The 25,098-nt window shown below is 45.9% G+C and overlaps 1 protein-coding gene across 1 annotated transcript; it reads right to left on the bottom strand.

Moving 5' to 3' along the window:
• Window positions 1–2,872: 2,872 nt before the first annotated feature.
• On the bottom strand, window positions 2,873–22,823 carry asb4 (ankyrin repeat and SOCS box containing 4; the record flags this gene model as incomplete). The annotated part of the gene is made up of 6 exons (XM_084327083.1): window positions 2,873–3,061; window positions 4,435–4,548; window positions 6,079–6,326; window positions 8,144–8,386; window positions 10,523–10,822; window positions 22,469–22,823. 6 exons carry the CDS (start codon window positions 22,821–22,823, stop codon window positions 2,873–2,875), a joined length of 1,449 nt encoding a protein of 482 aa, XP_084183209.1.
• Window positions 22,824–25,098: the final 2,275 nt, after the last annotated feature.

Here is a 25,098-nt window from a genome sequence, read left to right as displayed (position 1 = left end):
TCCGGTGTCCATCAGGGAGGAGGAGGCTGTGGAGCGGAGTGGCTTCTCAAGTGTTTGTTCTGTGCAGATATAGAGGAGCAGAGAGGAAACAATAGCTGTGATGATGGGAGGATCAATAGAAAAAGGGGGGGGGGGGGTTGAGATGGGTCAATTAGAGCAAGATCGGTTGCCGGGTAGATCTGAAAGAGAGACGATTATATTGATGAGTCATGCTAAGGGGGGGGGGGGGCAACAGTTGTGATTGGAGGATCAAGAAAAGAGGGCGGGGCTTGAGATAGGTCAATTATTGTCGATCAGTCATGTAGATACGGCGATGAACTTGGAACTATTGATCCCGTTCAGCACGTGAGGCCAGAAGCCACAGGACCCCGTTCAGTGAGTCAGCAGCGGTAGTTGCCGACGTACACTTTGAGAGTGTATGTTTGATGATCTATGATGGCCTGTAATAGCCTGAATATATATATCCTGAATAATATATATTATCATTCAGCACTAATCACTGACTGAAACCTTTGGCCAATGTGTCACCACCGGAGTCAGTCAAACAGGGTCATTTGACCATATTTAAGGCCCATGGTATCCTTGACAACTCAATGTGTTGTAGACCGTGTGTAAATAACTGGACAGCCTTGACCAGTCTGTGGGTGATTTCCTCAGATCGAACAGAGTCGCCGGGTCGTTGTGTAACGTTCCCTCTCACTTCACCCCTCGACGTCTGCGGTGAACGAGGGAGGTGAGCGTTGAGTAATAAAGGGGGACAGATACCCTGTCGTCTGCCTTCAACAGACATGTCAGTAGAGTCCAGCAGAGTCCAGTAGAGTCCAGTAGAGTCCAGTAGAGTCCAGTAGAGTCCAGCAGAGTCCAGCAGAGTCCAGTAGAGTCCAGCAGAGTCCAGTAGAGTCCAGCAGAGTCCAGCAGAGTCCAGTAGAGTCCAGTAGAGTCCAGTAGAGTCCAGCAGAGTCCAGCAGAGTCCAGCAGAGTCCAGTAGAGTCCAGCAGAGTCCAGCAGAGTCCAGCAGAGTCCAGCAGAGTCCAGTAGAGTCCAGTAGAGTCCAGTAGAGTCCAGCAGAGTCCAGCAGAGTCCAGCAGAGTCCAGCAGAGTCCAGCAGAGTCCAGTAGAGTCCAGCAGAGTCCAGTAGAGTCCAGTAGAGTCCAGTAGAGTCCAGATCCGCTGTGTCTGTCCTTCTACATCAATGTCTTAGTTATTTTTTCAATGACCAAGAACCAAGAACATCTCCAAGGTTCCCCTCCGGCTCCTCCATGACGTCATCTCTCCTCCAGCGAGACACTTAACCCTTAACGAGCTGGTTGTCCTCCAGCGAGACACTTAACCCCTAACTGTCCTCCAGCGAGACACTTAACCCCTAACTGTCCTCCAGCGAGACACTTAACCCTTAACGAGCTGGTTGTCCTCCAGCGAGACACTTAACCCCTAACTGTCCTCCAGCGAGACACTTAACCCCTAACTGTCCTCCAGCGAGACACTTAACCCCTAACTGTCCTCCAGCGAGACACTTAACCCCTAACTGTCCTCCAGCGAGACACTTAACCCCTAACTGTCCTCCAGCGAGACACTTAACCCCTAACTGTCCTCCAGCGAGACACTTAACCCCTAACTGTCCTCCAGCGAGACACTTAACCCCTAACTGTCCTCCAGCGAGACACTTAACCCCTAACTGTCCTCCAGCGAGACACTTAACCCCTAACGAGCTGGTTGTCCTCGAGAGAGACACTTAACTCTTTCACCTCCTCCACGTGCCCATTATCACCTGCTCACAGATGAGCTGACCTCTGACCTCCACTGCACACTTGCATGTGGGGTCAGTTCAGGACCAGTGACCAGTTCAGCATGTGGTCAGTTCAGGACCAGTGACCAGTTCAGCATGTGGGGTCAGTTCAGGACCAGTGACCAGTTCAGCATGTGGTCAGTTCAGGACCAGTGACCAGTTCAGCATGTGGTCAGTTCAGGACCAGTGACCGGTTCAGCATGTGGTCAGTTCAGGACCAGTGACCGGTTCAGCATGTGGTCAGTTCAGGACCAGTGACCAGTTCAGCATGTGGTCAGTTCAGGACCAGTGACCAGTTCAGCATGTGGGGTCAGTTCAGGACCAGTGACCGGTTCAGCATGTGGGGTCAGTTCAGGACCAGTGACCAGTTCAGCATGTGGGGTCAGTTCAGGACCAGTGACCAGTTCAGCATGTGGGGTCAGTTCAGGACCAGTGACCAGTTCAGCATGTGGTCAGTTCAGGACCAGTGACCAGTTCAGCATGTGGGGTCAGTTCAGGACCAGTGACCAGTTCAGCATGTGGGGTCAGTTCAGGACCAGTGACCAGTTCAGCATGTGGGGTCAGTTCAGGTCCAGTGACCGGTTCAGCATGTGGGGTCAGTTCAGGACCAGTGACCAGTTCTGCATGTGGGGTCAGTTCAGGACCAGTGACCAGTTCAGCATGTGGTCAGTTCAGGACCAGTGACCGGTTCAGCATGTGGTCAGTTCAGGACCAGTGACCAGTTCAGCATGTGGTCAGTTCAGGACCAGTGACCGGTTCAGCATGTGGGGTCAGTTCAGGACCAGTGACCGGTTCACACTGGACTCTGATATCGGCCACATTATGTTACATTAACAGCCAAACAACAACAACAAGAAGAAGATCAGTATTGAGCACCAAGGCCTGCACTGTGAACGAGGCCTTTACAGCCAGACGAAGCCAAGGCTCTGGAGACGCCGTGCTCAGGGGTCGAAACGCAGGAAGGAACAACTGTCTCATCCACGACCTCGCCCCCCCCCCCCCCCCCCCCCCCCCCCGGGGCCCACTGCGAGGCGTCGACACCACCGTGCCCACGACACACGTGTGGGATAGAAGCCTCCTGTTCCGTCAGTAGATAACGCCCTCCGGCTCCAGCAGCAGGTATCTCTTGGTGGCGGGCGGCAGGGGGAGCTGGCTGACGCCCGCGTGGCAGCGCCTGCCCAGACCGCCACGCACGGCACACCTGGCCAGGTGCAGGAGGGTGCGCGGGGCGTCGCTGCACGCGGCGAAGAGGGAGTCGTAGAAGTCCTTGTGCCGCTGCGGGAGAAGGAAGAGAAATATTAGATTGGCCGACATTAGATTAGATTAGATTAGCCGACATTAGATTAGATTGATTGATTGAACATTTTATTAACAGATTGACAATACAGTACGGCTCAATACACACAATTGTTAAGGGGATGCAGACCAGAGAAAGACTTTCGTCTTGTTTACATCAGGGTCCCCCATTTTACATTAGATTAGCCGACATTAGATTAGCCAAAATTTTATTCGATTAGATTATATTAGCCAACATTAGATTTGATTAGATTCAAGATTCGAGATTCAAGAGGTTTATTTATCACATACATACCACAACGATTGTGCAAGAACACAATAGTAAATAATAGTAATAGTAAATCAAATAAGTAGAATAGACATGATAAAATAGACATGTTAATAAATCCTGAGATAATTGCAGTACAATGTTGAGCTACGACTTAAAGGCACTGGGTCCTATGTACACTACTATCCAATATTCGATAGATTATTGAATTATATTCGATAGATTATTGATTACTATTGATTCGATTTGATTCGATTAGCCAACAATTAGATTAGATTCAAATGAGGTTTAGCACAAATGAATGGAAGCAGATGAGTAGCGGCGAGCCTAGGTGTTGGCCAATGAATACCTCTCCCAGAGTTTTAAAATAGCCACTTCTCATCTACTTCAATTCATTTATGCTAAGCTAGGCTAGCGTGCAGCCGGATAGCTTTCTACTGAGCGCACAGAGAGGAATCTGGTATCTTCTTGTCTCACTCAGCAATGGCATTGTAAGCATTATTATAATGATTTGTCAGGAATACAGCACAAACTCAATCAATCATAAAGATTTAGATCAGGGATGGGACTTTCTAGCAAAAGTGCTATTTGAAAATTCGTGTTTCATAATATCGAATATTCTAATATTATTTATATTAATTATTTTTATTTTTATTTATTTTTTATCAGCTGACCGGCAATAAATCAAAATGACACCATTCACCATCGTAGCCTATAATAATAACAGCATTGCATTGGCCTATCAACCGGCTTTAATAAGCAAACAGAAACAGTAGCATGTGCATCTTTTTGATCAATTAGGCTATGAAAATTAGGCTGCCTCTAAATATAAAAAGGAATTAAATAAGAATGTTTGCTTCAATAAAAAAAAAATCATTTTATTTAAAAAAAGAAAATGTATACAATTTTTTTTTTTTACAATTATTCTTTTCTTTTTTACAAAACGAATATTCGATTGTAAAAAAAATTAAATCGATCTTAATAACAGAAACGACTATTCGAATTTTTCGAATATTCGGTCCCATCCCTAATTTAGCTCAGTTTAAAAAGGGGTTTACACTCTTATTATGGTCTGTGTGTTTACCTCGTAGCAGTCGTCAGGGATGGCATGCCTCCACTTATTGGTGGGCTTGATTCTTTCATACGAGTTGATGAGGATCTCCACGGCTCTGGGGAAGTCGTGACAGGCCTGCAACACCTGGGAAACAACACACAACAAGCTAGCAAAGAGTTTCGACGTCTATCTCTCTGCTACTATAAGACCAGCTCATATCTTTGATGGCTGGATTACTGACTGGGCGTAACGGGCCGAAGCCCCGGGGGCCCCAGACCACGAGGGCCCCCCCCTGAGCACTGGGATGGGACACATGGTAAATGGTGCATTTTACATAACAGCTGTAAAGGAATGTGAATCACTACCCACTTTCAAAACCACTCTCAAAGAGCACCTACGGGAGACTGCAATTCGAAACTGGCCCCTGTAAATGTCCTAACCCAATAATACACGAGACCCTCTTCTTGGGACCAAGTAAGGCTTCATGGATAATCCAATGTACAGTTACCCCCACCTGCCCAACCCCACCCCACCACTACACCAGAGGAAGCTCAACAAATCATGTCAAACCCAGATTCGGCTCAAACAAGGGACTAAACACGTTTCGCAATTATGCCACATCAATGTGGAACGCCCTACCCAAAGCTGTAAAGGAATGTGAATCCCTGCCCACATTCAAAACCGCTCTTAAAGAGCACCTACGGGAGGCTGCAATTCGAAACTGGCCACCGTAAATGTCCAAACCCCCCACCCCCACCCCCTCCTAATGTACAGTCTCCTCCCCACCGCATGTATATATTCCCTCCCCGCCGTATGTATATTTCTCTCCCACCCACCCACCCCCTCCTAATGTACAGTCCCCTCCCCATCATATGTATATACTCTGTCAGGATCTATGGGTAACAGTGCTGTATATTTGAATACCGCCTATGTCACAAATGTATCAGTACTAAATACCTGTATGTCCCTATGCCATAAATGTCATGTATGTTGAGTATGTCATAAATGTCTATATGAATTGAAAATGGGGGACCCTGATGGAAACAAGACAAACGTCTTACTCTGGTGTGTATTGAGCCGTACTGTATTGTACCCATTCTGCAATCTGTTAAATAAAGTTTTTCATTCATTCATTCATTCATTCATTCATTCATTCATTCATTCATTCATTCATTCATTCATTCACCACCTCCAATGTACACCTACCCGGTCATGTCCGCTTCCATTCATTGTGCTAAGCTAGGCTAACGTGCAGCCAGATAGCTTTCTACTGAACGCACACAGAGAGAGGAAACTGGTCTCTATCTTCTTGTCTCTCTCTGGAGAAGACGGTGAGCTAATTTCCCCAAAATGTCGGCGTGTCCCTTTAAGTAAAGGAACCGCGTTCTTCCACCACTGCGCTCCCAGCTGGTGGCCTAATGGTTAGAGAAGCGGGTTTGTGACCGGAAGGTCGCTGGTTCGATCCCCCGGACCGGCAGGAAAAATCTGGGCTGGGGAAGTGAATTAATAACCCTCTCCTATCACCTTAACACCAACCTCAGTGCTCAGTGGCCAACGGTGTCAGACTGTGGTTGTACTGGGCATGTGAAGCAGGGCGTAGCTGAAAAAGAGCATCCGTGCTCAGAGAACCTACCCTGGGTAAATAAAGGTTAAATAAAAAATAAATAAAAATACCTTGTGGAACTGGGGCGGGTAGATGCGCGCGGCGTCGTGGTTGAGAAGCAGCTGGTAGCAGAGCTCCGGCACGCCCGTGGCCCTGACGCTGGTCACCTTCAGCAGGTACTGGATGGGCGCGCAGCCGTTGATGTCCATGGAGCGCGTGTGCGCCCCGGCCTCCAGCAGCATCTGCATCAGGACGTGGTCGCAGTTCCAGGCCGCCTTGTGGAGCGCCGTCTTGTGGTCCTCCTCCTGGAGGTTGGGGTCTGAGGACGGAGGCCGGAGCTCAGTCACAACAACTAACGTCACGGTGACCCAATCGCAGCCACTCTTAGGTCGCTTTCACATATAGTTCTGGTGGACTTGGTGTGGTTCTGGTGGTGAAGTTGCAACATTGTTGCATTCTTCATTTGGTTCGCCTGCGTTCACATAGCAATCTGTCAGGCGCACCGAACTTTCTGAACAATGTCACACGGTCGAAAAGGGCGCTCGTCTATTGGACAGTGGAAATGTGTGTGTGGCTGCGAGCCCGTGTGTGCGCGCGCGCGTGTGTGTCTGTGTGTGGACTGCGAGCCCTCCAGATCAGCGGAGGCGAGTTTTGACGTGGCATTGATCCATTGTTCTATTGAAGCCCATTACCACCATCCTCTCGCTAAACAACTTGTACACCACGTTGTTTTTATGAGTGCCCACAAGTAGCTGTTTTATTTGGTCTTCTGCCCATATGTGTACAGTGTGCTTGTTTTGCAGTGAATGCTGTGCGCCTCGGTAATAATATAATAAGCCGCGTTTTTTCTTCCTTCTTCCCAAGATGCACAGTTAGATAGATAGATAGATAGAGAGATAGATGCAGTGTGCTTGTTCTGCAGTGAGTGCTGCGAGCAGTGGTAATAATAAGCACTTCCTATATTTGGTTCGTGTTTGGTCCGATGAAGCGAACCGAGACCTACGTTTTCAGGCGGACCAGAGTTCGCCTGTTTGGTCCGCGGACCGAGTTCGACGCGCATTCACACAAACCCCGAAAAACCGGACTATCGAATTCTGGTCCGATAGTCCGGACCAAACAGCCCCTGTGTGAAAGCGACCTTATTGTCTGGGACCAAATACGGCCACGCCCCATTCCCAGTAAAAAGTGGGAATATCTGGGTTTCGGGCGACGCTGTATGCGGAAGTGGCTCTCAAGGTGACGATTAGACAACACTTTCTGTTGTCAGTAGATGGCAGCATTGGTTTAAAATTAAAAGGTGAAAATGTTGAAAACTACATGAATACATTTCCCAAGAGCGTTAGCAGCACAGGTCACATGTCACTGGGATGTGTCTATATTCTTCGACATGATCTGAACAGCGGTAAACTATTACTGTGACCTCGGTATAGCGACCGCGAATGGTAAACTAATGATCTTAACAAAAGTGCGCTGGTAGCGTTACATATGTTGTCTACTCTAAAGGGGGACATATGGTACAATTTGAGATTCTAATGATAATCGGCATATAAAGGACAACATAGAGCATCGTTAATTTATAAGAAACCTCAATGAAAACGGTAATATTCGCTATTGTTATGAAAATGTGCTAGAATCCTATAAAAATGTGGACGCATTTGGTCTACGTTCCGTTACAGTATAATTTGTAAATGTTGGTTGCACTGAAAAAACTCAATAAACAGATATATATATAAAAAAGATATTTGAGGAGTAGGGTCACCATCCTAAGGACCAATCAGAACAGGTCTTGCTTCCGAACAGAGTCCGCGCTGGCAGGTGAAGAGAGGTTGCTGGCTGTCTCCTATGTGACGGAGGAAGCATCTGATAGACTTCAGGACTCCCTAGACCGACCAGTGGGGGGCACATGCGAGCAACGACCAGGAAGGGGAGGGGGGAATTGGCATAACGACAAAAATTGGGATGGGAGGAAAATACAATAAAAATAGGAGGAGAAAAAGTGGATAAAAAAAGCACATAAAATTTGTAAATGTTGGTTGCACTGAAAAAACTCAATAAACAGATATATATATATAAAAAAAAAATATTTGAGGAGTAGGGTCACCATCCTAAGGACCAATCAGAACATCACCCCCCCACCTGCGTTGTGGTCCAGCAGGATCCGGCAGACCAGGTGGTGGTCTTGGCTGTAGACCAGCTCCTTGGTGTCCAGCGCCCAGAAGGCCGCGGTGAGCAGGGGCGTTTCCTGGTGTGTGTTGACCGTGTCCACAGAGGCTCCGTGGGTCAAGTAGAGAGACACCAGCTCTGGGATCCCCAGCCGGGCCGCCGTGTGCAGCGGGGTGTCCTCGTCCCCGTTGTCCCCGGGCAGGTTCAGGTCGGCCCCTGGGGAGGGGGAGGAGGGAGGCCCCAGGGTCCATGCTGTCACTCAGTGTACAATCTGCTGTATATATACATCCATTTATTCTGTTTAGGGATGTTCGATATTGGCTTTTTGACCGATATCCGATATACCGATATTGTCCAACTCTTAATTTCCGATACCGATATCAACCGATATCAACCGATACCGATATATGCAGGGTTTCTTTCCCCCCCAAAAAACGTAATTAACATTACATATCTCTTGTCGTGGAATTAACACAACATTACGAATACTTTTGACAATAAATAAAATAAGAATTTGTTCTTACTTGCTTGCCTGGGTAAATAAAGGTTAAATAAATGTAAAGAAAATAAAACGATACCGAAAACGATACAGATAATTTCCTGTAGTATACGCCATCCATCCTTCCATCCATCCATCTGGCCATCTATCTATCTATCTATCCATTCTGTTCTGTTCTTCTGCATCCAACCACTACTCCATCCATCCATCCATTCATTCATCCATTTATGCGTCCATCCAGCCATCCAGCTAGAAATCACCCATTGTCATGCTCATCCATCTATCCTCCTCTCCTTCCACTTCCCTTCTATTTCATCTATCTATCATCCATCTATCATCCATTTTGCTAACCCTTTTTTACACAGGATGTACCTTCTGGCAGGGGGACTGCCAATGGAAATGAGCCTTTTGGCTAAAATTGGGTGCATTTACGTTTTTTAAATGTTTATTAATGTACGCTGTCCCCCTTGAACAAATAAAGTAAACCTAAACCTAACCTAATCTATCATCCACCTCCTATCATCCATCTATCCTCTTTTCCTTCCACTTCTCTTCACCCCCCCCCTCTCCCTCCCCCCGCCCCCCTCCCTCTCATCTCCCCCTCCCTCTCCTCCCTCCCCCCTCCCTCTCCCCCCTCCCCTCCCTCCCTCCCTCCCTCTCCCCCCTCCCCTCCCTCTCCCTCTCCTCCCCCCTCCCTCTCCCCCCTCCCTCTCCTCCCCCGCTCCTCCCCCTCCCTCCCCCTCCCTCTCCCCCCCCTCCCTCTCTCCCCCCCTCCCCTCCCTCCCTCCCTCTCCCCCCTCCCCTCCCTCTCCTCCCTCTCCCTCTCCTCCCCCCTCCCTCTCCTCCCCCCTCCCTCTCCCCCCCTCCCTCTCCCTCTCCCTCTCCTCCCCCCTCCCTCTCCCCCCTCCCCTCCCTCCCTCTCCCCCCTCCCTCTCCCTCTCCCCCCTCCCCTCCCTCTCCCTCTCCTCCCTCTCCCTCTCCTCCCCCCTCCCTCTCCCCCCCTCCCTCTCCCTCTCCCTCTCCTCCCCCCTCCCTCTCCCCCCCTCCCCTCCCTCCCTCTCCCCCCTCCCCCTGCCCCGCTCCTCCCCCTCCCTCCCCCCCCCCCTCCCTCTCTCCCCCCTCCCTCTCCCCCCCTCCCTCTCCCTCTCCCTCTCCTCCCCCCTCCCTCTCCCCCCTCCCCTCCCTCCCTCTCCCCCCTCCCTCTCCCTCTCCCCCCTCCCCTCCCTCTCCCTCTCCTCCCTCTCCCTCTCCTCCCCCCTCCCTCTCCTCCCCCCTCCCTCTCCCCCCCTCCCTCTCCCTCTCCCTCTCCTCCCCCCTCCCTCTCCCCCCCTCCCCTCCCTCCCTCTCCCCCCTCCCTCTCCCCCCTCCCTCTCCCTCTCCCCCCTCCCCTCCCTCTCCTCCCTCTCCCTCTCCCTCTTCCCCCTCCCCTCTCCTCCCCCCTCCCCCTCCCTCTCCCCCCTCCCCTCCCTCTCCCTCTCCCCCCCTCCCCTCCCTCCCTCCCTCTTCCCCCTCCCCTCTCCTCCCCCCTCCCCCTCCCTCCCTCTCCTCCCCCTCCCCCGCTCCTCCCCCTCCCCTGCCCCCTCCCCCCCCCCTCCCTCCCTCTCCTCCCCCTCCCCCGCTCCTCCCCCTCCCCTGCCCCCTCCCCCCCCCCTCCCTCCCTCTCCTCTCCCTCCCCCGCTCCTCCCCCTCCCCTGCCCCCTCCCTCCCCCCCCTCCCTCCCTCTCCTCCCCCGCTCCTCCCCCGCTCCTCCCCCTCCCCTGCCCCCTCCCTCCCCCCCCCTCCCTCCCTCTCCTCCCCCTCCCCCGCTCCTCCCCCTCCCTCCCCCCCCCCCTCCCTCTCTCCCCCCTCCTCACCTTTGAGGATGAGTTGCTCGGCACAGTCCACGGACCCCCTGGTGGTGCAGTGGTGCAGGGCCGCGTGTCCGCTCAGCGACAGGCTGTCGACCTTGGCGCCGTGGGCCAACAGCAGGGCCACGCAGTCGGCGTGGGCGGCCTCGCAGGCCACGTGCAGCGGCGTCTTCCCGTTGGGCATGCGGTTGATGGCGGCGCCCCTCTCCAGCAGCACCAGGGCGGCCTCCAGGGCGTCGTACATCACACACACGTGGAGCCCCAGGGCCCAGGACTTCTCCAGCGTGTGGCCGGGCAACCAGTAGCCTGAACCACACAGAGGGTGTGAAACATAAACACAACTTCAACGTCAACTTCAAATAACTTTACTTCCCTTCCGGACCCCTGCAGCGTTTCATTGTAGACTTGTATGCCGTGACAAATAAAACTCTTGACTTGACTTGTGCCGAGTGGTTAAAAGACAAACATACAGTCACAATACATAGACACTCGTCACCACTATATATAAAAAAAAAAACACCAGCTTTGTTAAAACTGCGGTAAAAAAGACCACTATATAAATAAATTAAAAAAACCAACTACATTAAAACTACAGTACTTAAAGCATGATATATTCAAGTATGTACAATAAGAAATACAAATAAAAATAGCTGTATGATGAGAAGTTGAGAACTATATATAGTGTGTGTGTGTGTGTAAATGGCTGCATTTATATAGCGATTTTATTCAAAGCGCTTTACAATTTGTTCCTTACATTTTCAAATTTCCCTCTGGATGTTTAAAGTTTTTTTTTTTTTTTATTATGTTTTTGGTAGATTTTTATTGTTTTTTTTTTTACTACCAGGCAGTCCGGTAGAGAGAGAGAGAGAGAGAGAGAGAGAGGAACGGGAGATAGACGGGGGGAAGACATTCGGCAAAGGTCGCCGGGTCCGGGAGTCGAACCCGTGACGGCCGTGTTGTGACGCACCGCAGTACGTGGTGCGCTACTTGAGCGCCCTGATTAAAGTGTTTCTATTATATTCTATTTACACGTTCACTCACACATTCACACACCGACGGCGGAGGCGACCATGCGAGGTGCCAACCTGCTCATCGGGAGCAGTTAGGGGTTAAGTGTCTTGCTCAAGGACACTTTGAGACGCTGCACCGGGAATCGAACCGGGAACCTCTGGATTACCAGACAACTGCTCTACCTCCCGAGCCACTGTCGCCCCCCTGTGTGTGTGCATGTGCGTGCATGTGTGTGATCACTTTAAAGTACAGTATGGCTTTGGCTACGTTCACACTGCAGGCCTAAGTGCTCAATTCTGATTTATTGCTCATATTTTACAATTGATTGCGATATTTTGTTTGTTTGTCTGTGCACATTATTAAAAAAATTTGCATAGTGCCTCGCACACCTACGCGGCCACACCGGGTTCGCCTCCCGCTCCCGGGGGATAATTTGTCGCATGTCTTCCCCACATCTTCTCCCGTTCACCCTCTCCTCCTCTGTCGGTCATGTCTGACCGTGAAAAATAGCTGGAAAAACGCTAAAGATTAAAACGTTTTATTTAAAAAATGATTTGGCCAAAATCAGATCCCAGTGTGAACTGGTGACACTCCTGAACTGACCCGCATTATGTGCAAATGATTAAATTAACAATAATAAAGATGGATGTAAACACGGAGGACGCTGAAGTCACCGTTTCCAGAGTGACGTAAAAGTTGCATGAATTGTGATATGAATCAGACTGAGGTCGCCTTGCAAAGAAATCCGACCTGTATCTGATTTAGGACCACATAATGAAAGTGAAAGATGAAAAATCTGATTCGACAAGGTTCACACCAATCACACTATCACGAAAAGAACAGATCTGTGTCACATATGAGCAAAATAAATCAGATTCAGGCCACTTTTTTGCCTGCAGTGTGAACGTAGCCTTTGTGCCTTTTCTTAACAGAAGGGCCCAGTTTCCCAAAAGCCTCTTCATCGCCGGGCCTGGAACAGAACCAATCTGAGAGGTAAGATTCCCTCTGGGAAACAAACCCAACGCTGGCTGACAGAAGAAGACGAGGTCGGGACGATGTTCGGAGATAATGAAATAAAAGGGGAGATCGAATGGCAGGATGTCAACATAACTCCACTCCAGTTACCTGCCCACGGCTCCCTCGCGTCAGTGTCACCAGTGGAAGTATAGCACCACCTAGTGGCTACTGAAAGTATATACACAGTACTCCTCTGGAGATTGATTGATTGATTGATTGATTGATTGATTGATTGATTGATTGAACATTTTATTAACAGATTGCAGAATGGGTACAATACAGTACAGCTCAATACACACAATTGTTAAGGGGATGCAGACCAGAGAAAGACTTTCGTCTTGTTTACATCAGGGTCCCCCATTTTCAATTCATCATAACATGACACACACGACATACAGATAGACAGTACTGCTACATCTATACATTTATGACATACCAGATTTACAAATACAGTACTGTTTGTGATACGAAAATAGTCTAAAAAAGAGAGTATATACGTTTGACGAAGAAACTGTACATTGGAGGAGGTTGGGTTGGTGGGGTGGAGGGGGGTAACTGTACATTGGATTATCCACGAAACATTACTTGGTCCCAAGAAGAGGGTCTTGTGTATTATTGGGTTAGGACATTTACTGTACATTGGAGGGGGTTGGGTTAGGACATTTACAGGGGCCAGTTTAGAATTGCAGTCTCCTGTAGGTGCTCTTTGAGAGTGGTTTTGAAAGTAGGTAGTGATTCACATTCCTTTACAGCTGTGGGTAGATATTATGACAGTCATCTGGGTTGTGCGTAATAAAGGTAAAGGGGGGGGGGGTTTAGACATTTACAGGGGCCAGTTTCGAATTGCAGCCTCCCGTAGGTGCTCTTTGAGAGTGGTTTTGAAGGTGGGGGAGCGAGCCAGGTGTAGATTCTCCATAATCATCATTGTTCCAACGTAGAACACACCACATGCAGTTAAATACATAGATACATAAATACAAAAACCACAATATCACAATTATGTCCGTAACATCAGAGATTGTTATAGAGAGTTCAGTGTCCGTATGGCAGTGGGGTCAGAGATAAATCTTTCTTGCTCTTCTTATTGTACTTTGGCGGTGGAGTGATTCGAGTGACGGGAGGGGGGTGCGGATTATTTTGGAGGATTTATTGATTATTCTTTGCAGTTTGTTTTTGGAGTGAATGTCCAGACTGCTGTACCAAACTGTTATGGAGAAGGTTTGATTGATTGATTGAACATTTTTATTTAACAGATTGCAGAATGGGTACAATACAGTACGGTTCAATACACACAATTGTTAAGGGGATGCAGACCTGAGAAAGACTTTCGTCTTGTTTACATCAGGGTCCCCCATTTTCAATTCATTTTTTTTTATCCACTTTTTCTCCCATTTTCTACATTTTCTCCCATCCCAATTTCGTGTCATCCAATTCAACCCTCCCCTGTCACAAACGCTGTTTCTTGCCTCCCACAAGCCGGCTGCAATGTGGACTAAGTCATACATAGCACAAGTCCCCTCCGGTACTTGAGGTAACAGCAGTCGCATCTTTTCACCTGCGCAGCTCGATCTCTCAGTGGCGAGGAGTAACGCGTGGGAGGCTCACGCTGCCCTCGACACTTCCTGATTCTACTGCGCAGGCGCACCAACCGACCTGTAGGAGTCGCTGTCCACAACGCCCGATCCCCACCCATCAGTTTCCCACCCCCTAATACGGCCAATGTGTATTAGTACGGACGACCAGCTAAACTGAAAGCAATGTGGAGTGCTGGGCGAGCCCAGCGTCTCCGCATTAGTGGCGAGCGCCTTGCCCACTACGCCACGTAGCCGCCCCCCATTTTCAATTCATAATGACATTTATGACATACACAACACAACATACATTTACATTTTACATTTAGTCATTTAGCTGACGCTTTTATCCAAAGCGACTTACAAGTTCTGTACGACAAGTCATCAGGAAGGGCACAACTCAGCTGAGTAACAATGTTCATCAAAGTGTTGAGTGCTACAGTGTAGTTTATTAGGACAAGTGCATGACAGTAAGGTTAGGTAGGGTTAGATCTTTTATTTATTTTTTCATTATTTTAGATAATGGTTGAAGAAGTGCGTCTTTAGTCGACGGCGAAAGATTGGACGGGATTCGGCTGTCCTAACATACAGATATACAGATATAATAATCTAATCTAATCGTCTAAACTAATCTAATCATGACATTTAGGACATACAGATATACAGTACTGTTACATTTGAGACATACAAGATATGCAAATATACAGTACTGTTAAACAGATCCTAACAGTAAATATATACATACAAGGGGGAGGAGACTGTACATTGGGAGGGGGTGGGTGGGGGGGAGGGGGGTGCAAGGTGCAAGCAGAGGGAGGGGGGGGGGGTTTCGAATTGCAGCCTCCCGTAGGTGCTCTTTGAGAGTGGTTTTGAAGGTGGGGGAGCGAGCCAGGTGTAGATTCTGCCGATTCTGGTGCAGGTGAGGATGCTTTGTATGATGGCCTGGTAGAAACGGAGCAGGAGATGTTTTCTGATTCTGTACTTCTTGAGCTGGCGGCGGAAGAAGAGTCTTTGATTGGCTTTTTGTAAATGTGGTCTGTGTTGGTTTTCCATTTGAGATGATTGCTTATGTGGGTGCCAAGACATTTGAAAGAGTCTGTGGTGATTATGAGTTCGCCGGAGATGAATACGGGGGTTTTGGGGTTTGGCTGGCGTCTGAAGTCGATTTCTTGGGTTTTGGATGAGTTGAGGAGGAGGTTATTGTCTGTGCACCAGGTAACTGTTTGGTTGATATGTGCATGGTATTCTGTTTATATTATTGTCTGTTGCAGATTTAGTTTAAAAGCAGTGAGCGACGTGAGGGCAGTGAGTTTAAGGGTGTTTTGTAAGGTGTTCCAGTCAGATGCAGCAGCACATCGGAAGGCGTTGCGGCCAGACACTGTACAGGCTCTGGGGACGGTGAGTTTGATGAAGTTGCTGGACCTTAGGTTGTAATCAGAAGTGGAGCCGTGCAGAAGGGAGGAGAGTTAGAGAGAGGTGTTTTACCAAGTATGGTTTCATAGATGACTTGAACCGTGTCAAGAATGTTATGTTGTTCTTAGGGATGCACTGATGTTTTTGAGGTGGATATCAATATTATAACTAACTCCCATTGTCACAAACAAAGGTCTAATAATAACATAAATATACCTGGGCCCTGTTCCTCGTACCTGGCTAACTGAGTTAGCCGGATCATTTTCAGGATAACTTGACATAAGTCAGACTTTTCGGTTCCCGGAAGCACGTTTGTCTAAATCACTATGGCAACAGATCAAAAAGTTTGAACCTGCTCCAGTGCAGATTTAGTTAAGTTAGCTGGATAAACTGGGCACGCCCTCGCAAAAATATGCCAGCTCCCTTCCTCACAGATCCCATTATATACCATTCTGAATTATGTTTTTGTGCTTAATTTTTCTAGAGGGGGCTTTTGAAATGTAAAATAATAGACCTAAAATTCTGATAATAAATCATATTCAGCCTATGGACTTACTTTGTCCTAAATAATGCACGTCATAGCTATACGGCGCTCGCGAGTCGCGACACGCACTATGTGGTTATTTTAATAACTGAGCATTGCAAATTCACTTTTCTCAAGTCACGTCCACGTCATCAAGTCCGTCAAACAGTGCATCTCCTCAGACATTTTAATCCCAGTTACAATATCACAATAACGTGTGACAGACAGTGATACAATTCAACAATCCACAGATTCAGATTCCTCGTAATTCACATCCACAATCCACGCGTAAAGACGCTTCAATTTATGCTTGAATGAAACACAATCCGGGCGCTCCATTTAAGCAAATACACCCACAGCGGAGAATATGAAACGAATCAGAGCCAAACGCCCGATAGGATCCAAGTTTCATTCATTAAAAATATCGCAATGCTCCGTTATTAAAAGAAAATTGCATTATTTAGGACAAAGTAAATCCATAGGCTGAATATGATTTATTATCAGCATTTTAGGTCTATTATTTTACATTTCAAAAGCCCCCTCTAGAAAAACTAAGCACAAAAAAAGTATTCAGAATGGTAAAATGGGATCTCTGAGGAAGGGAGGTGGCATTTTTTCGCGAGGAAGTGGCCAGTTTATCCAGCTAACTTAACTAAACCTGCCCTAGTGATTTAGACAAACCTGCTTCGTGGAACCGAAAAGCCTGTCTTATGTCAAGTTATCCTGAAGATTATCCGGCTAACTTAGTTAGCCACGAACGGGGCCCTGGGCCGGATAATCTACAGATAATGTAAATCAAATCAAATCAAATAAAATGTATTCGTATAGCCCGAAATCACATGGCATTGCCCCCACAGGCTGTACAGGTCAAGAAGAAACATCACAATAGATCCAGAACAAAAAGCACCATAAAATCCACATATAAAAAAGATTATATGCAGGTATGTAGAGACAGATGTGAATGTATAATATACGGTAAGAATATATATATATATATATATATATATATATATATATATATATATATATATATATATATATATATATATATATATATATATATATATATATATATATATATATATATATATGTATATACAGGGTTATATGCAGGTGTATAAGTAGCCTATGTATATTATTAATGAGTCTCGTTTTAATTTAATTTAATTTCAAACCTTTATTTAAACTCGAAAGGCAACTGAGGTTTCCCTCATTTACAGTCACGTCGAGTTTACTGTACACACAGAGTTAAGCAAAACTAAAATCTGATAAAATCACACAGCATATAAAATCATAACAATAAGACAAGTAAGGATAACAAATCAATAATAACTTTATAATAACTTTATTTGTATAGCACTTTTCATACAGAAGTTGCAGTTCAAAGTGCTTCACACTCAGCAGTAAAAAATACAGGCATCAGCGAGCATAACAAAGATAGAGAGGTAGCTAGGTGAGGTAAATCACAGTGTTTCACAGCATGTATATATTCCCTCCCCGCCGTATGTATATTTCTCTCCCACCCACCCACCCCCTCCTAATGTACAGTCCCCTCCCCATCATATGTATATACTCTGTCAGGATCTAGGGGTAACTACTGTATATTTGAATACCGTTTATGTCACAAATGTATCAGTACTAAATACCTATATGTCCCTATGCCATAAATGTCATGTATGTTGTGTATGTCATAAATGTCTATATGAATTGAAAATGGGGGACCCTGATGGAAACAAGACAAACGTCTTTCTCAGGTCTGCATCCCCTTAACAATTGTATGTATTGAGCCGTACTGTATTGTACCCATTCTGCAATCTGTTAAATAAAGTTTTCATTCATTCATTCATTCATTCATTTCACATTAGGATCTAGCGTCCCAATAGGCCTCTTTGTTTACAGTTTCATTCAGTAATAACAATCAATTATAAAATAGAATAGACGGAGTAAAAAAGTGCAGTTTGATTCAGTTTCAAAATAGGCTAAAAAATGATCAACGGACAGTAAAAAGTGTGATAAAATAGTTCAATGAAAATATAACAACAGAGCAGTGCGTCGCTCTTAACACTTTGAGTTTCTTTACAAAGTACAGCAGTTCTAAATGACCTTATAGAACAACAGAGCAGTATGTCTCTCTCAACTTAACAACAGAGCAGTGTCTCTCTCTCAACTTAACAACAGAGCAGTGCGTCTCTCTCAACTTAACAACAGAGCAGTGTCTCTCTCTCAACTTAACAACAGAGCAGTGTGTCTCTCTCTCAACTTAACAACAGAGCAGTGTGTCTCTCTCAACTTAACAACAGAGCAGTGTGTCTCTCTCTCAACTTAACAACAGAGCAGTGTGTCTCTCTCTCAACTTAACAACAGAGCAGTGTCTCTCTCTCAACTTAACAACAGAGCAGTGTCTCTCTCTTAACTTAACAACAGAGCAGTGTGTCTCTCTCTCAACTTAACAACAGAGCAGTGTGTCTCTCTCAACTTAACAACAGAGCAGTGTGTCTCTCTCTCAACTTAACAACAGAGCAGTGTCTCTCTCTCAACTTAACAACAGAGCAGTGTCTCTCTCTCAACTTAACAACAGAGCAGTGTGTCTCTCTCTCAACTTAACAACAGAGCAGTGTCTCTCTCTCAACTTAACAACAGAGCAGTGTCTCTCTCTCAACTTAACAACAGAGCAGTGTGTCTCTCTCTCAACTTAACAACAGAGCAGTGTGTCTCTCTCAACTTAACAACAGAGCAGTGTCTCTCTCTCAACTTAACAACAGAGCAGTGTGTCTCTCTCTCAACTTAACAACAGAGCAGTGCGTCTCTCTCTCAACTTAACAACAGAGCAGTGTCTCTCTCTCAACTTAACAACAGAGCAGTGTGTCTCTCTCAACTTAACAACAGAGCAGTGTGTCTCTCTCTCAACTTAACAACAGAGCAGTGTCTCTCTCTCAACTTAACAACAGAGCAGTGTGTCTCTCTCAACTTAACAACAGAGCAGTGTGTCTCTCTCTCAACTTAACAACAGAGCAGTGTGTCTCTCTCAACTTAACAACAGAGCAGTGTCTCTCTCTCAACTTAACAACAGAGCAGTGTCTCTCTCTCTCAACTTAACAACAGAGCAGTGTGTCTCTCTCTCAACTTAACAACAGAGCAGTGCGTCTCTCTCTCAACTTAACAACAGAGCAGTGTGTCTCTCTCTCAACTTAACAACAGAGCAGTGTGTCTCTCTCAACTTAACAACAGAGCAGTGCGTCTCTCTCTCAACTTAACAACAGAGCAGTGTGTCTCTCTCAACTTAACAACAGAGCAGTGTGTCTCTCTCAACTTAACAACAGAGCAGTGTGTCTCTCTCTCAACTTAACAACAGAGCAGTGTGTCTCTCTCTCAACTTAACAACAGAGCAGTGTGTCTCTCTCTCAACTTAACAACAGAGCAGTGTGTCTCTCTCTCAACTTAACAACAGAGCAGTGTCTCTCTCTCAACTTAACAACAGAGCAGTGTCTCTCTCAACTTAACAACAGAGCAGTGTGTCTCTCTCTCAACTTAACAACAGAGCAGTGCGTCTCTCTCTCAACTTAACAACAGAGCAGTGTCTCTCTCTCAACTTAACAACAGAGCAGTGTGTCTCTCTCTCAACTTAACAACAGAGCAGTGTCTCTCTCTCAACTTAACAACAGAGCAGTGTGTCTCTCTCTCAACTTAACAACAGAGCAGTGTGTCTCTCTCAACTTAACAACAGAGCAGTGTGTCTCTCTCTCAACTTAACAACAGAGCAGTGTGTCTCTCTCAACTTAACAACAGAGCAGTGTGTCTCTCTCTCAACTTAACAACAGAGCAGTGTGTCTCTCTCTCAACTTAACAACAGAGCAGTGTGTCTCTCTCTCAACTTAACAACAGAGCAGTGTGTCTCTCTCTCAACTTAACAACAGAGCAGTGTGTCTCTCTCTCAACTTAACAACAGAGCAGTGTGTCTCTCTCTCAACTTAACAACAGAGCAGTGTGTCTCTCTCAACTTAACAACAGAGCAGTGTGTCTCTCTCAACTTAACAACAGAGCAGTGTGTCTCTCTCTCAACTTAACAACAGAGCAGTGTGTCTCTCTCTCAACTTAACAACAGAGCAGTGTGTCTCTCTCAACTTAACAACAGAGCAGTGTGTCTCTCTCTCAACTTAACAACAGAGCAGTGTGTCTCTCTCAACTTAACAACAGAGCAGTGTGTCTCTCTCTCAACTTAACAACAGAGCAGTGTCTCTCTCTCAACTTAACAACAGAGCAGTGTGTCTCTCTCAACTTAACAACAGAGCAGTGTGTCTCTCTCTCAACTTAACAACAGAGCAGTGTGTCTCTCTCAACTTAACAACAGAGCAGTGTCTCTCTCTCAACTTAACAACAGAGCAGTGTCTCTCTCTCTCAACTTAACAACAGAGCAGTGTGTCTCTCTCTCAACTTAACAACAGAGCAGTGCGTCTCTCTCTCAACTTAACAACAGAGCAGTGTGTCTCTCTCTCAACTTAACAACAGAGCAGTGTGTCTCTCTCAACTTAACAACAGAGCAGTGCGTCTCTCTCTCAACTTAACAACAGAGCAGTGTGTCTCTCTCAACTTAACAACAGAGCAGTGTGTCTCTCTCAACTTAACAACAGAGCAGTGTGTCTCTCTCTCAACTTAACAACAGAGCAGTGTGTCTCTCTCTCAACTTAACAACAGAGCAGTGTGTCTCTCTCTCAACTTAACAACAGAGCAGTGTGTCTCTCTCTCAACTTAACAACAGAGCAGTGTCTCTCTCTCAACTTAACAACAGAGCAGTGTCTCTCTCAACTTAACAACAGAGCAGTGTGTCTCTCTCTCAACTTAACAACAGAGCAGTGCGTCTCTCTCTCAACTTAACAACAGAGCAGTGTCTCTCTCTCAACTTAACAACAGAGCAGTGTGTCTCTCTCTCAACTTAACAACAGAGCAGTGTCTCTCTCTCAACTTAACAACAGAGCAGTGTGTCTCTCTCTCAACTTAACAACAGAGCAGTGTGTCTCTCTCAACTTAACAACAGAGCAGTGTGTCTCTCTCTCAACTTAACAACAGAGCAGTGTGTCTCTCTCAACTTAACAACAGAGCAGTGTGTCTCTCTCTCAACTTAACAACAGAGCAGTGTGTCTCTCTCTCAACTTAACAACAGAGCAGTGTGTCTCTCTCTCAACTTAACAACAGAGCAGTGTGTCTCTCTCTCAACTTAACAACAGAGCAGTGTGTCTCTCTCTCAACTTAACAACAGAGCAGTGTGTCTCTCTCTCAACTTAACAACAGAGCAGTGTGTCTCTCTCAACTTAACAACAGAGCAGTGTGTCTCTCTCAACTTAACAACAGAGCAGTGTGTCTCTCTCTCAACTTAACAACAGAGCAGTGTGTCTCTCTCTCAACTTAACAACAGAGCAGTGCGTCTCTCTCTCAACTTAACAACAGAGCAGTGTGTCTCTCTCTCAACTTAACAACAGAGCAGTGTGTCTCTCTCAACTTAACAACAGAGCAGTGTCTCTCTCTCAACTTAACAACAGAGCAGTGCGTCTCTCTCTCAACTTAACAACAGAGCAGTGTGTCTCTCTCTCAACTTAACAACAGAGCAGTGTGTCTCTCTCTCAACTTAACAACAGAGCAGTGTCTCTCTCTCAACTTAACAACAGAGCAGTGTGTCTCTCTCAACTTAACAACAGAGCAGTGTCTCTCTCTCAACTTAACAACAGAGCAGTGCAACGTGCTCAATGTACCACATGGTTGGAGATCGAGGTTTTAATAAACTCTGCAACAGAGGGGAGAATCTCGAGCTTTAATGCAAATAACTAACATGATGATGAATAGTTTATTTTCGGTCTTTGTTTACAGATCAATCAAAAACACACGTGTGTGGACTTTCAAAAGGGAAAGAAAAAAAGAAAAAATCACAAATGTACATATTCAAAGTAAGCTCACACACAAAATCCAAACATACAATTCTTAAAAACTAAATATACTTTAATATAAGAAGGAAAAACTTAAAATATGCTGCAAGATATAATACAAGAAAAAATAGTATTTTTTTATGTTTTACTCAAAACTGTACTCCTGAATTATTTTATCCTTTAGGGCCTTTTTAAATCTCCCCTGAGAGGTACACAACTTCAACCCGTCACCAAGGCTATTCCACAATTTAACTCCCAAAATTGAAACACATCTATCTTTTACATTAGTTCTTACCTTTTTACATGTTTTAAGAATACACAACCCTCTTATAAATGATACTTTCCTTCTCGTGGTCGAAAGAGACATTGAATACAAGCTGGTAGGTTCTTACTCTCAGCACGGAAAAATTATCTCAGAGGTTTTTACGTAAACCATATCTACAAATGTTAATGTGCAGCAGGACTTTATGAATAATGGATGTAAATAACAACCCAGTCCTACCTTGCTTGTAGGAGGCCAGCACCATGCTGCGATCCTCCACCTCCAGCACCGTGTTGACGTCCAGCTCTGTGCTGCTGAGGAGCCTCTGCACCTCCTGGCCATCGTTGCTCTCCAGGGCCCGCAGGAAGTCGGCCTTCAGCTGCTTGGCTGCCAGCCTCCTGGGACTCACACGCTTCTCCGTGAGCTCCATGACCATGAGGCCCGGGCCCGGGCCTGGTCCAGAGGAGGAGCACTGTCCCGCCAGCGTAGCCTGCTGCTGCGACACGGGCACCGGCGGCAGCGCTCTCAACACGGCGTGCAGGAGACTGAGGACGAGCTCACAGATGGCGGCGAGGAAGGAGGTGGTGGTGAGCATGACCACCACTAATGGAGATCTAGTTTTAACGTCATGGGATATAGGAGAGGGGGGGTCCGGACGGGGAGGAAGGAGGAGACGGCGGGGGGTCCGAGCGGGAGGGAGGGAGGGAGGGGTGTGATCCAGCAGCTGATCTGTCACCCCCACCCCAACTCACACGTCCCACGCAGCCTGGCAGCAGGAAGACACGTCCCCAGGAAAAACCCATGGAAAGGAAACGGCTCTATATTAAGAACACACCAGCGTGGCACACGTCCACAATGTACTCTTTCAATTATGTATTTACTATGAGGGCCATAAATCACTCCATATCTACCTAGGCAGGTTGTTTGTATATTGTTTTGTATGTACTCTGCCGACTTTGGAAACACATTCAATGAAAGACCTCGTGGTGTTTGGGCTGTATAAACAGGGGGGAAAGCACATTTCTACTCGGTGAGCCAGTTGCACTGAACTCAATGAGGGTGAGAGAGTGAAATAGAGCCCTAGAGTAAATTTAGACAGGGTGGAAATAGAATGGAGGGAGGGGCGGGGGTTAAACAGGTAGCTATAGGCCTGAGCCTGGTAGACTCCAGGGGGATCATACTACTACTAACTGAGCTTCCCAGAGTATAGGCTGCTGGTCTGGGATCAGTGACCAGGGACGCTGAGCTTCATGACCTTATTCAAACTGAACACACTGAAGCTGACTCTAGATCAGTGCTCTCCCACTTTGACAGGCTTGGTGACGATATGGCCCAGGCCAGACGCTCTCTTTATCCTCCATCGGGCCCACGGTGACAGGAAGGCGTCACGCACACATGGTCAGGTGATGATGATAACAAGGGTTTAAATAATAGGCCCAGGAACGGCACAAAAAGGGTTTAAATATAAATCCAGGAAGGGCACAATCTATATAAAAATTAGTGCTGTCAAACGATTAAAATATTTAACTTGATTAATCGCATGATTGTCCATAGTTAACTCGCGATTAATCGCAAATTAATCGCATTTTTATTTTTACTTTTTTTTTACCTTAAACAGATTTTTTTTCAAGTTCCAAGTTTTAATACTCTTATCAACATGCGAGTCAACAAATGCTTGCTTCATGCAGCCATTTAACACAAAAGGATGACCCTCATGCATTGCAAATTTGCATCAAATTCAAAACAGAGTGATGCACAAAATAACTTAAAAGAAAATAATAATTTAAAACAATGAATAAAGTGTGCATGAAATAATAGGGGAAAGAAAACGTTAGGAACTTGTTACATTCACCCACACAAGGGCTGATTAATCACCCCCCCCCCTTCTCTCTCTCACACACACTCACACTCTCCCAGCTCTTTTTCTCTCTTGCCCCTTCCTCATCTCTCTCACCCCCCTCTCTCTCTATATCTCTCTCACACACACACACACACACACACACACACACACACACACACACACACACACACACACACACACACACACACACACACACTTCAGAAACAAACATAGTATCAATGAGAGCATCAATAATACACCTGAGTGAAGTCTAGTAAAAAAAAAAAAAAAAAAAAAAAAACTTTTTTTTAGTTAATCTTGAGTTAAAAAAATTAGTGGCATTAATAGAATCGGGAGTTAACGCGATATTAACGCGATATATTTGACAGCCTTAATAAAAATATATAGTAATCCTGTGTGTATGTAGTAATGCTGCTCTCTATATATGTTGTAATCCTACTGTATATATATGTAGTAATCATATTGTGTATATATATATAAAGTAACCATACTCTATATAATAATAATAATCCTACTGTATATATATACTGTATGTAGTAACCATACTCTTTATATATGTAGTAATCCTACTGTAAATATATATATATGTAGTAATGCTACTCTATATATATGTAGTAATCCTACTGTATAAATATATGTAGTAATCCTACTGTATAAATATATGTAGTAATCCTACTGTATATATGTAGTAAGTAACTCTACTGTATATATATGTAGTAATGCTACTGTGTATATATATATATATGTAGTAATGCTACAGTTGTGTTTTTAAAGGCCCTTGTGAAAAGCAAAAATACACTGACTGATTTGCATTAAATTCCGACTTCCTACGAGGACAAATCAAATACGACGCGTCAACTTGGGAGTTCCTCGTCGCAAACCTGGGTACAATTTCCCAACCCCCAGTTCAAGCCTCGCCTCGGCGTCATTTCCACATCTCACATCGTATAAACGTTAATGTTGTTATTAGCTGTTTATTTTTGTAAGTACATTTGTAAGTGTAATGGAG

Source organism: Notolepis coatsorum (genome assembly GCF_963971535.1).
Source record: "Notolepis coatsorum genome assembly, chromosome: 13".
In the NCBI taxonomy this organism is placed as follows: Eukaryota; Metazoa; Chordata; class Actinopteri; order Aulopiformes; family Paralepididae; genus Notolepis; species Notolepis coatsorum.
The sequence above is the reverse complement of the archived record's forward strand: the minus strand, read 5'-3'. Positions and strand labels throughout refer to the sequence as shown.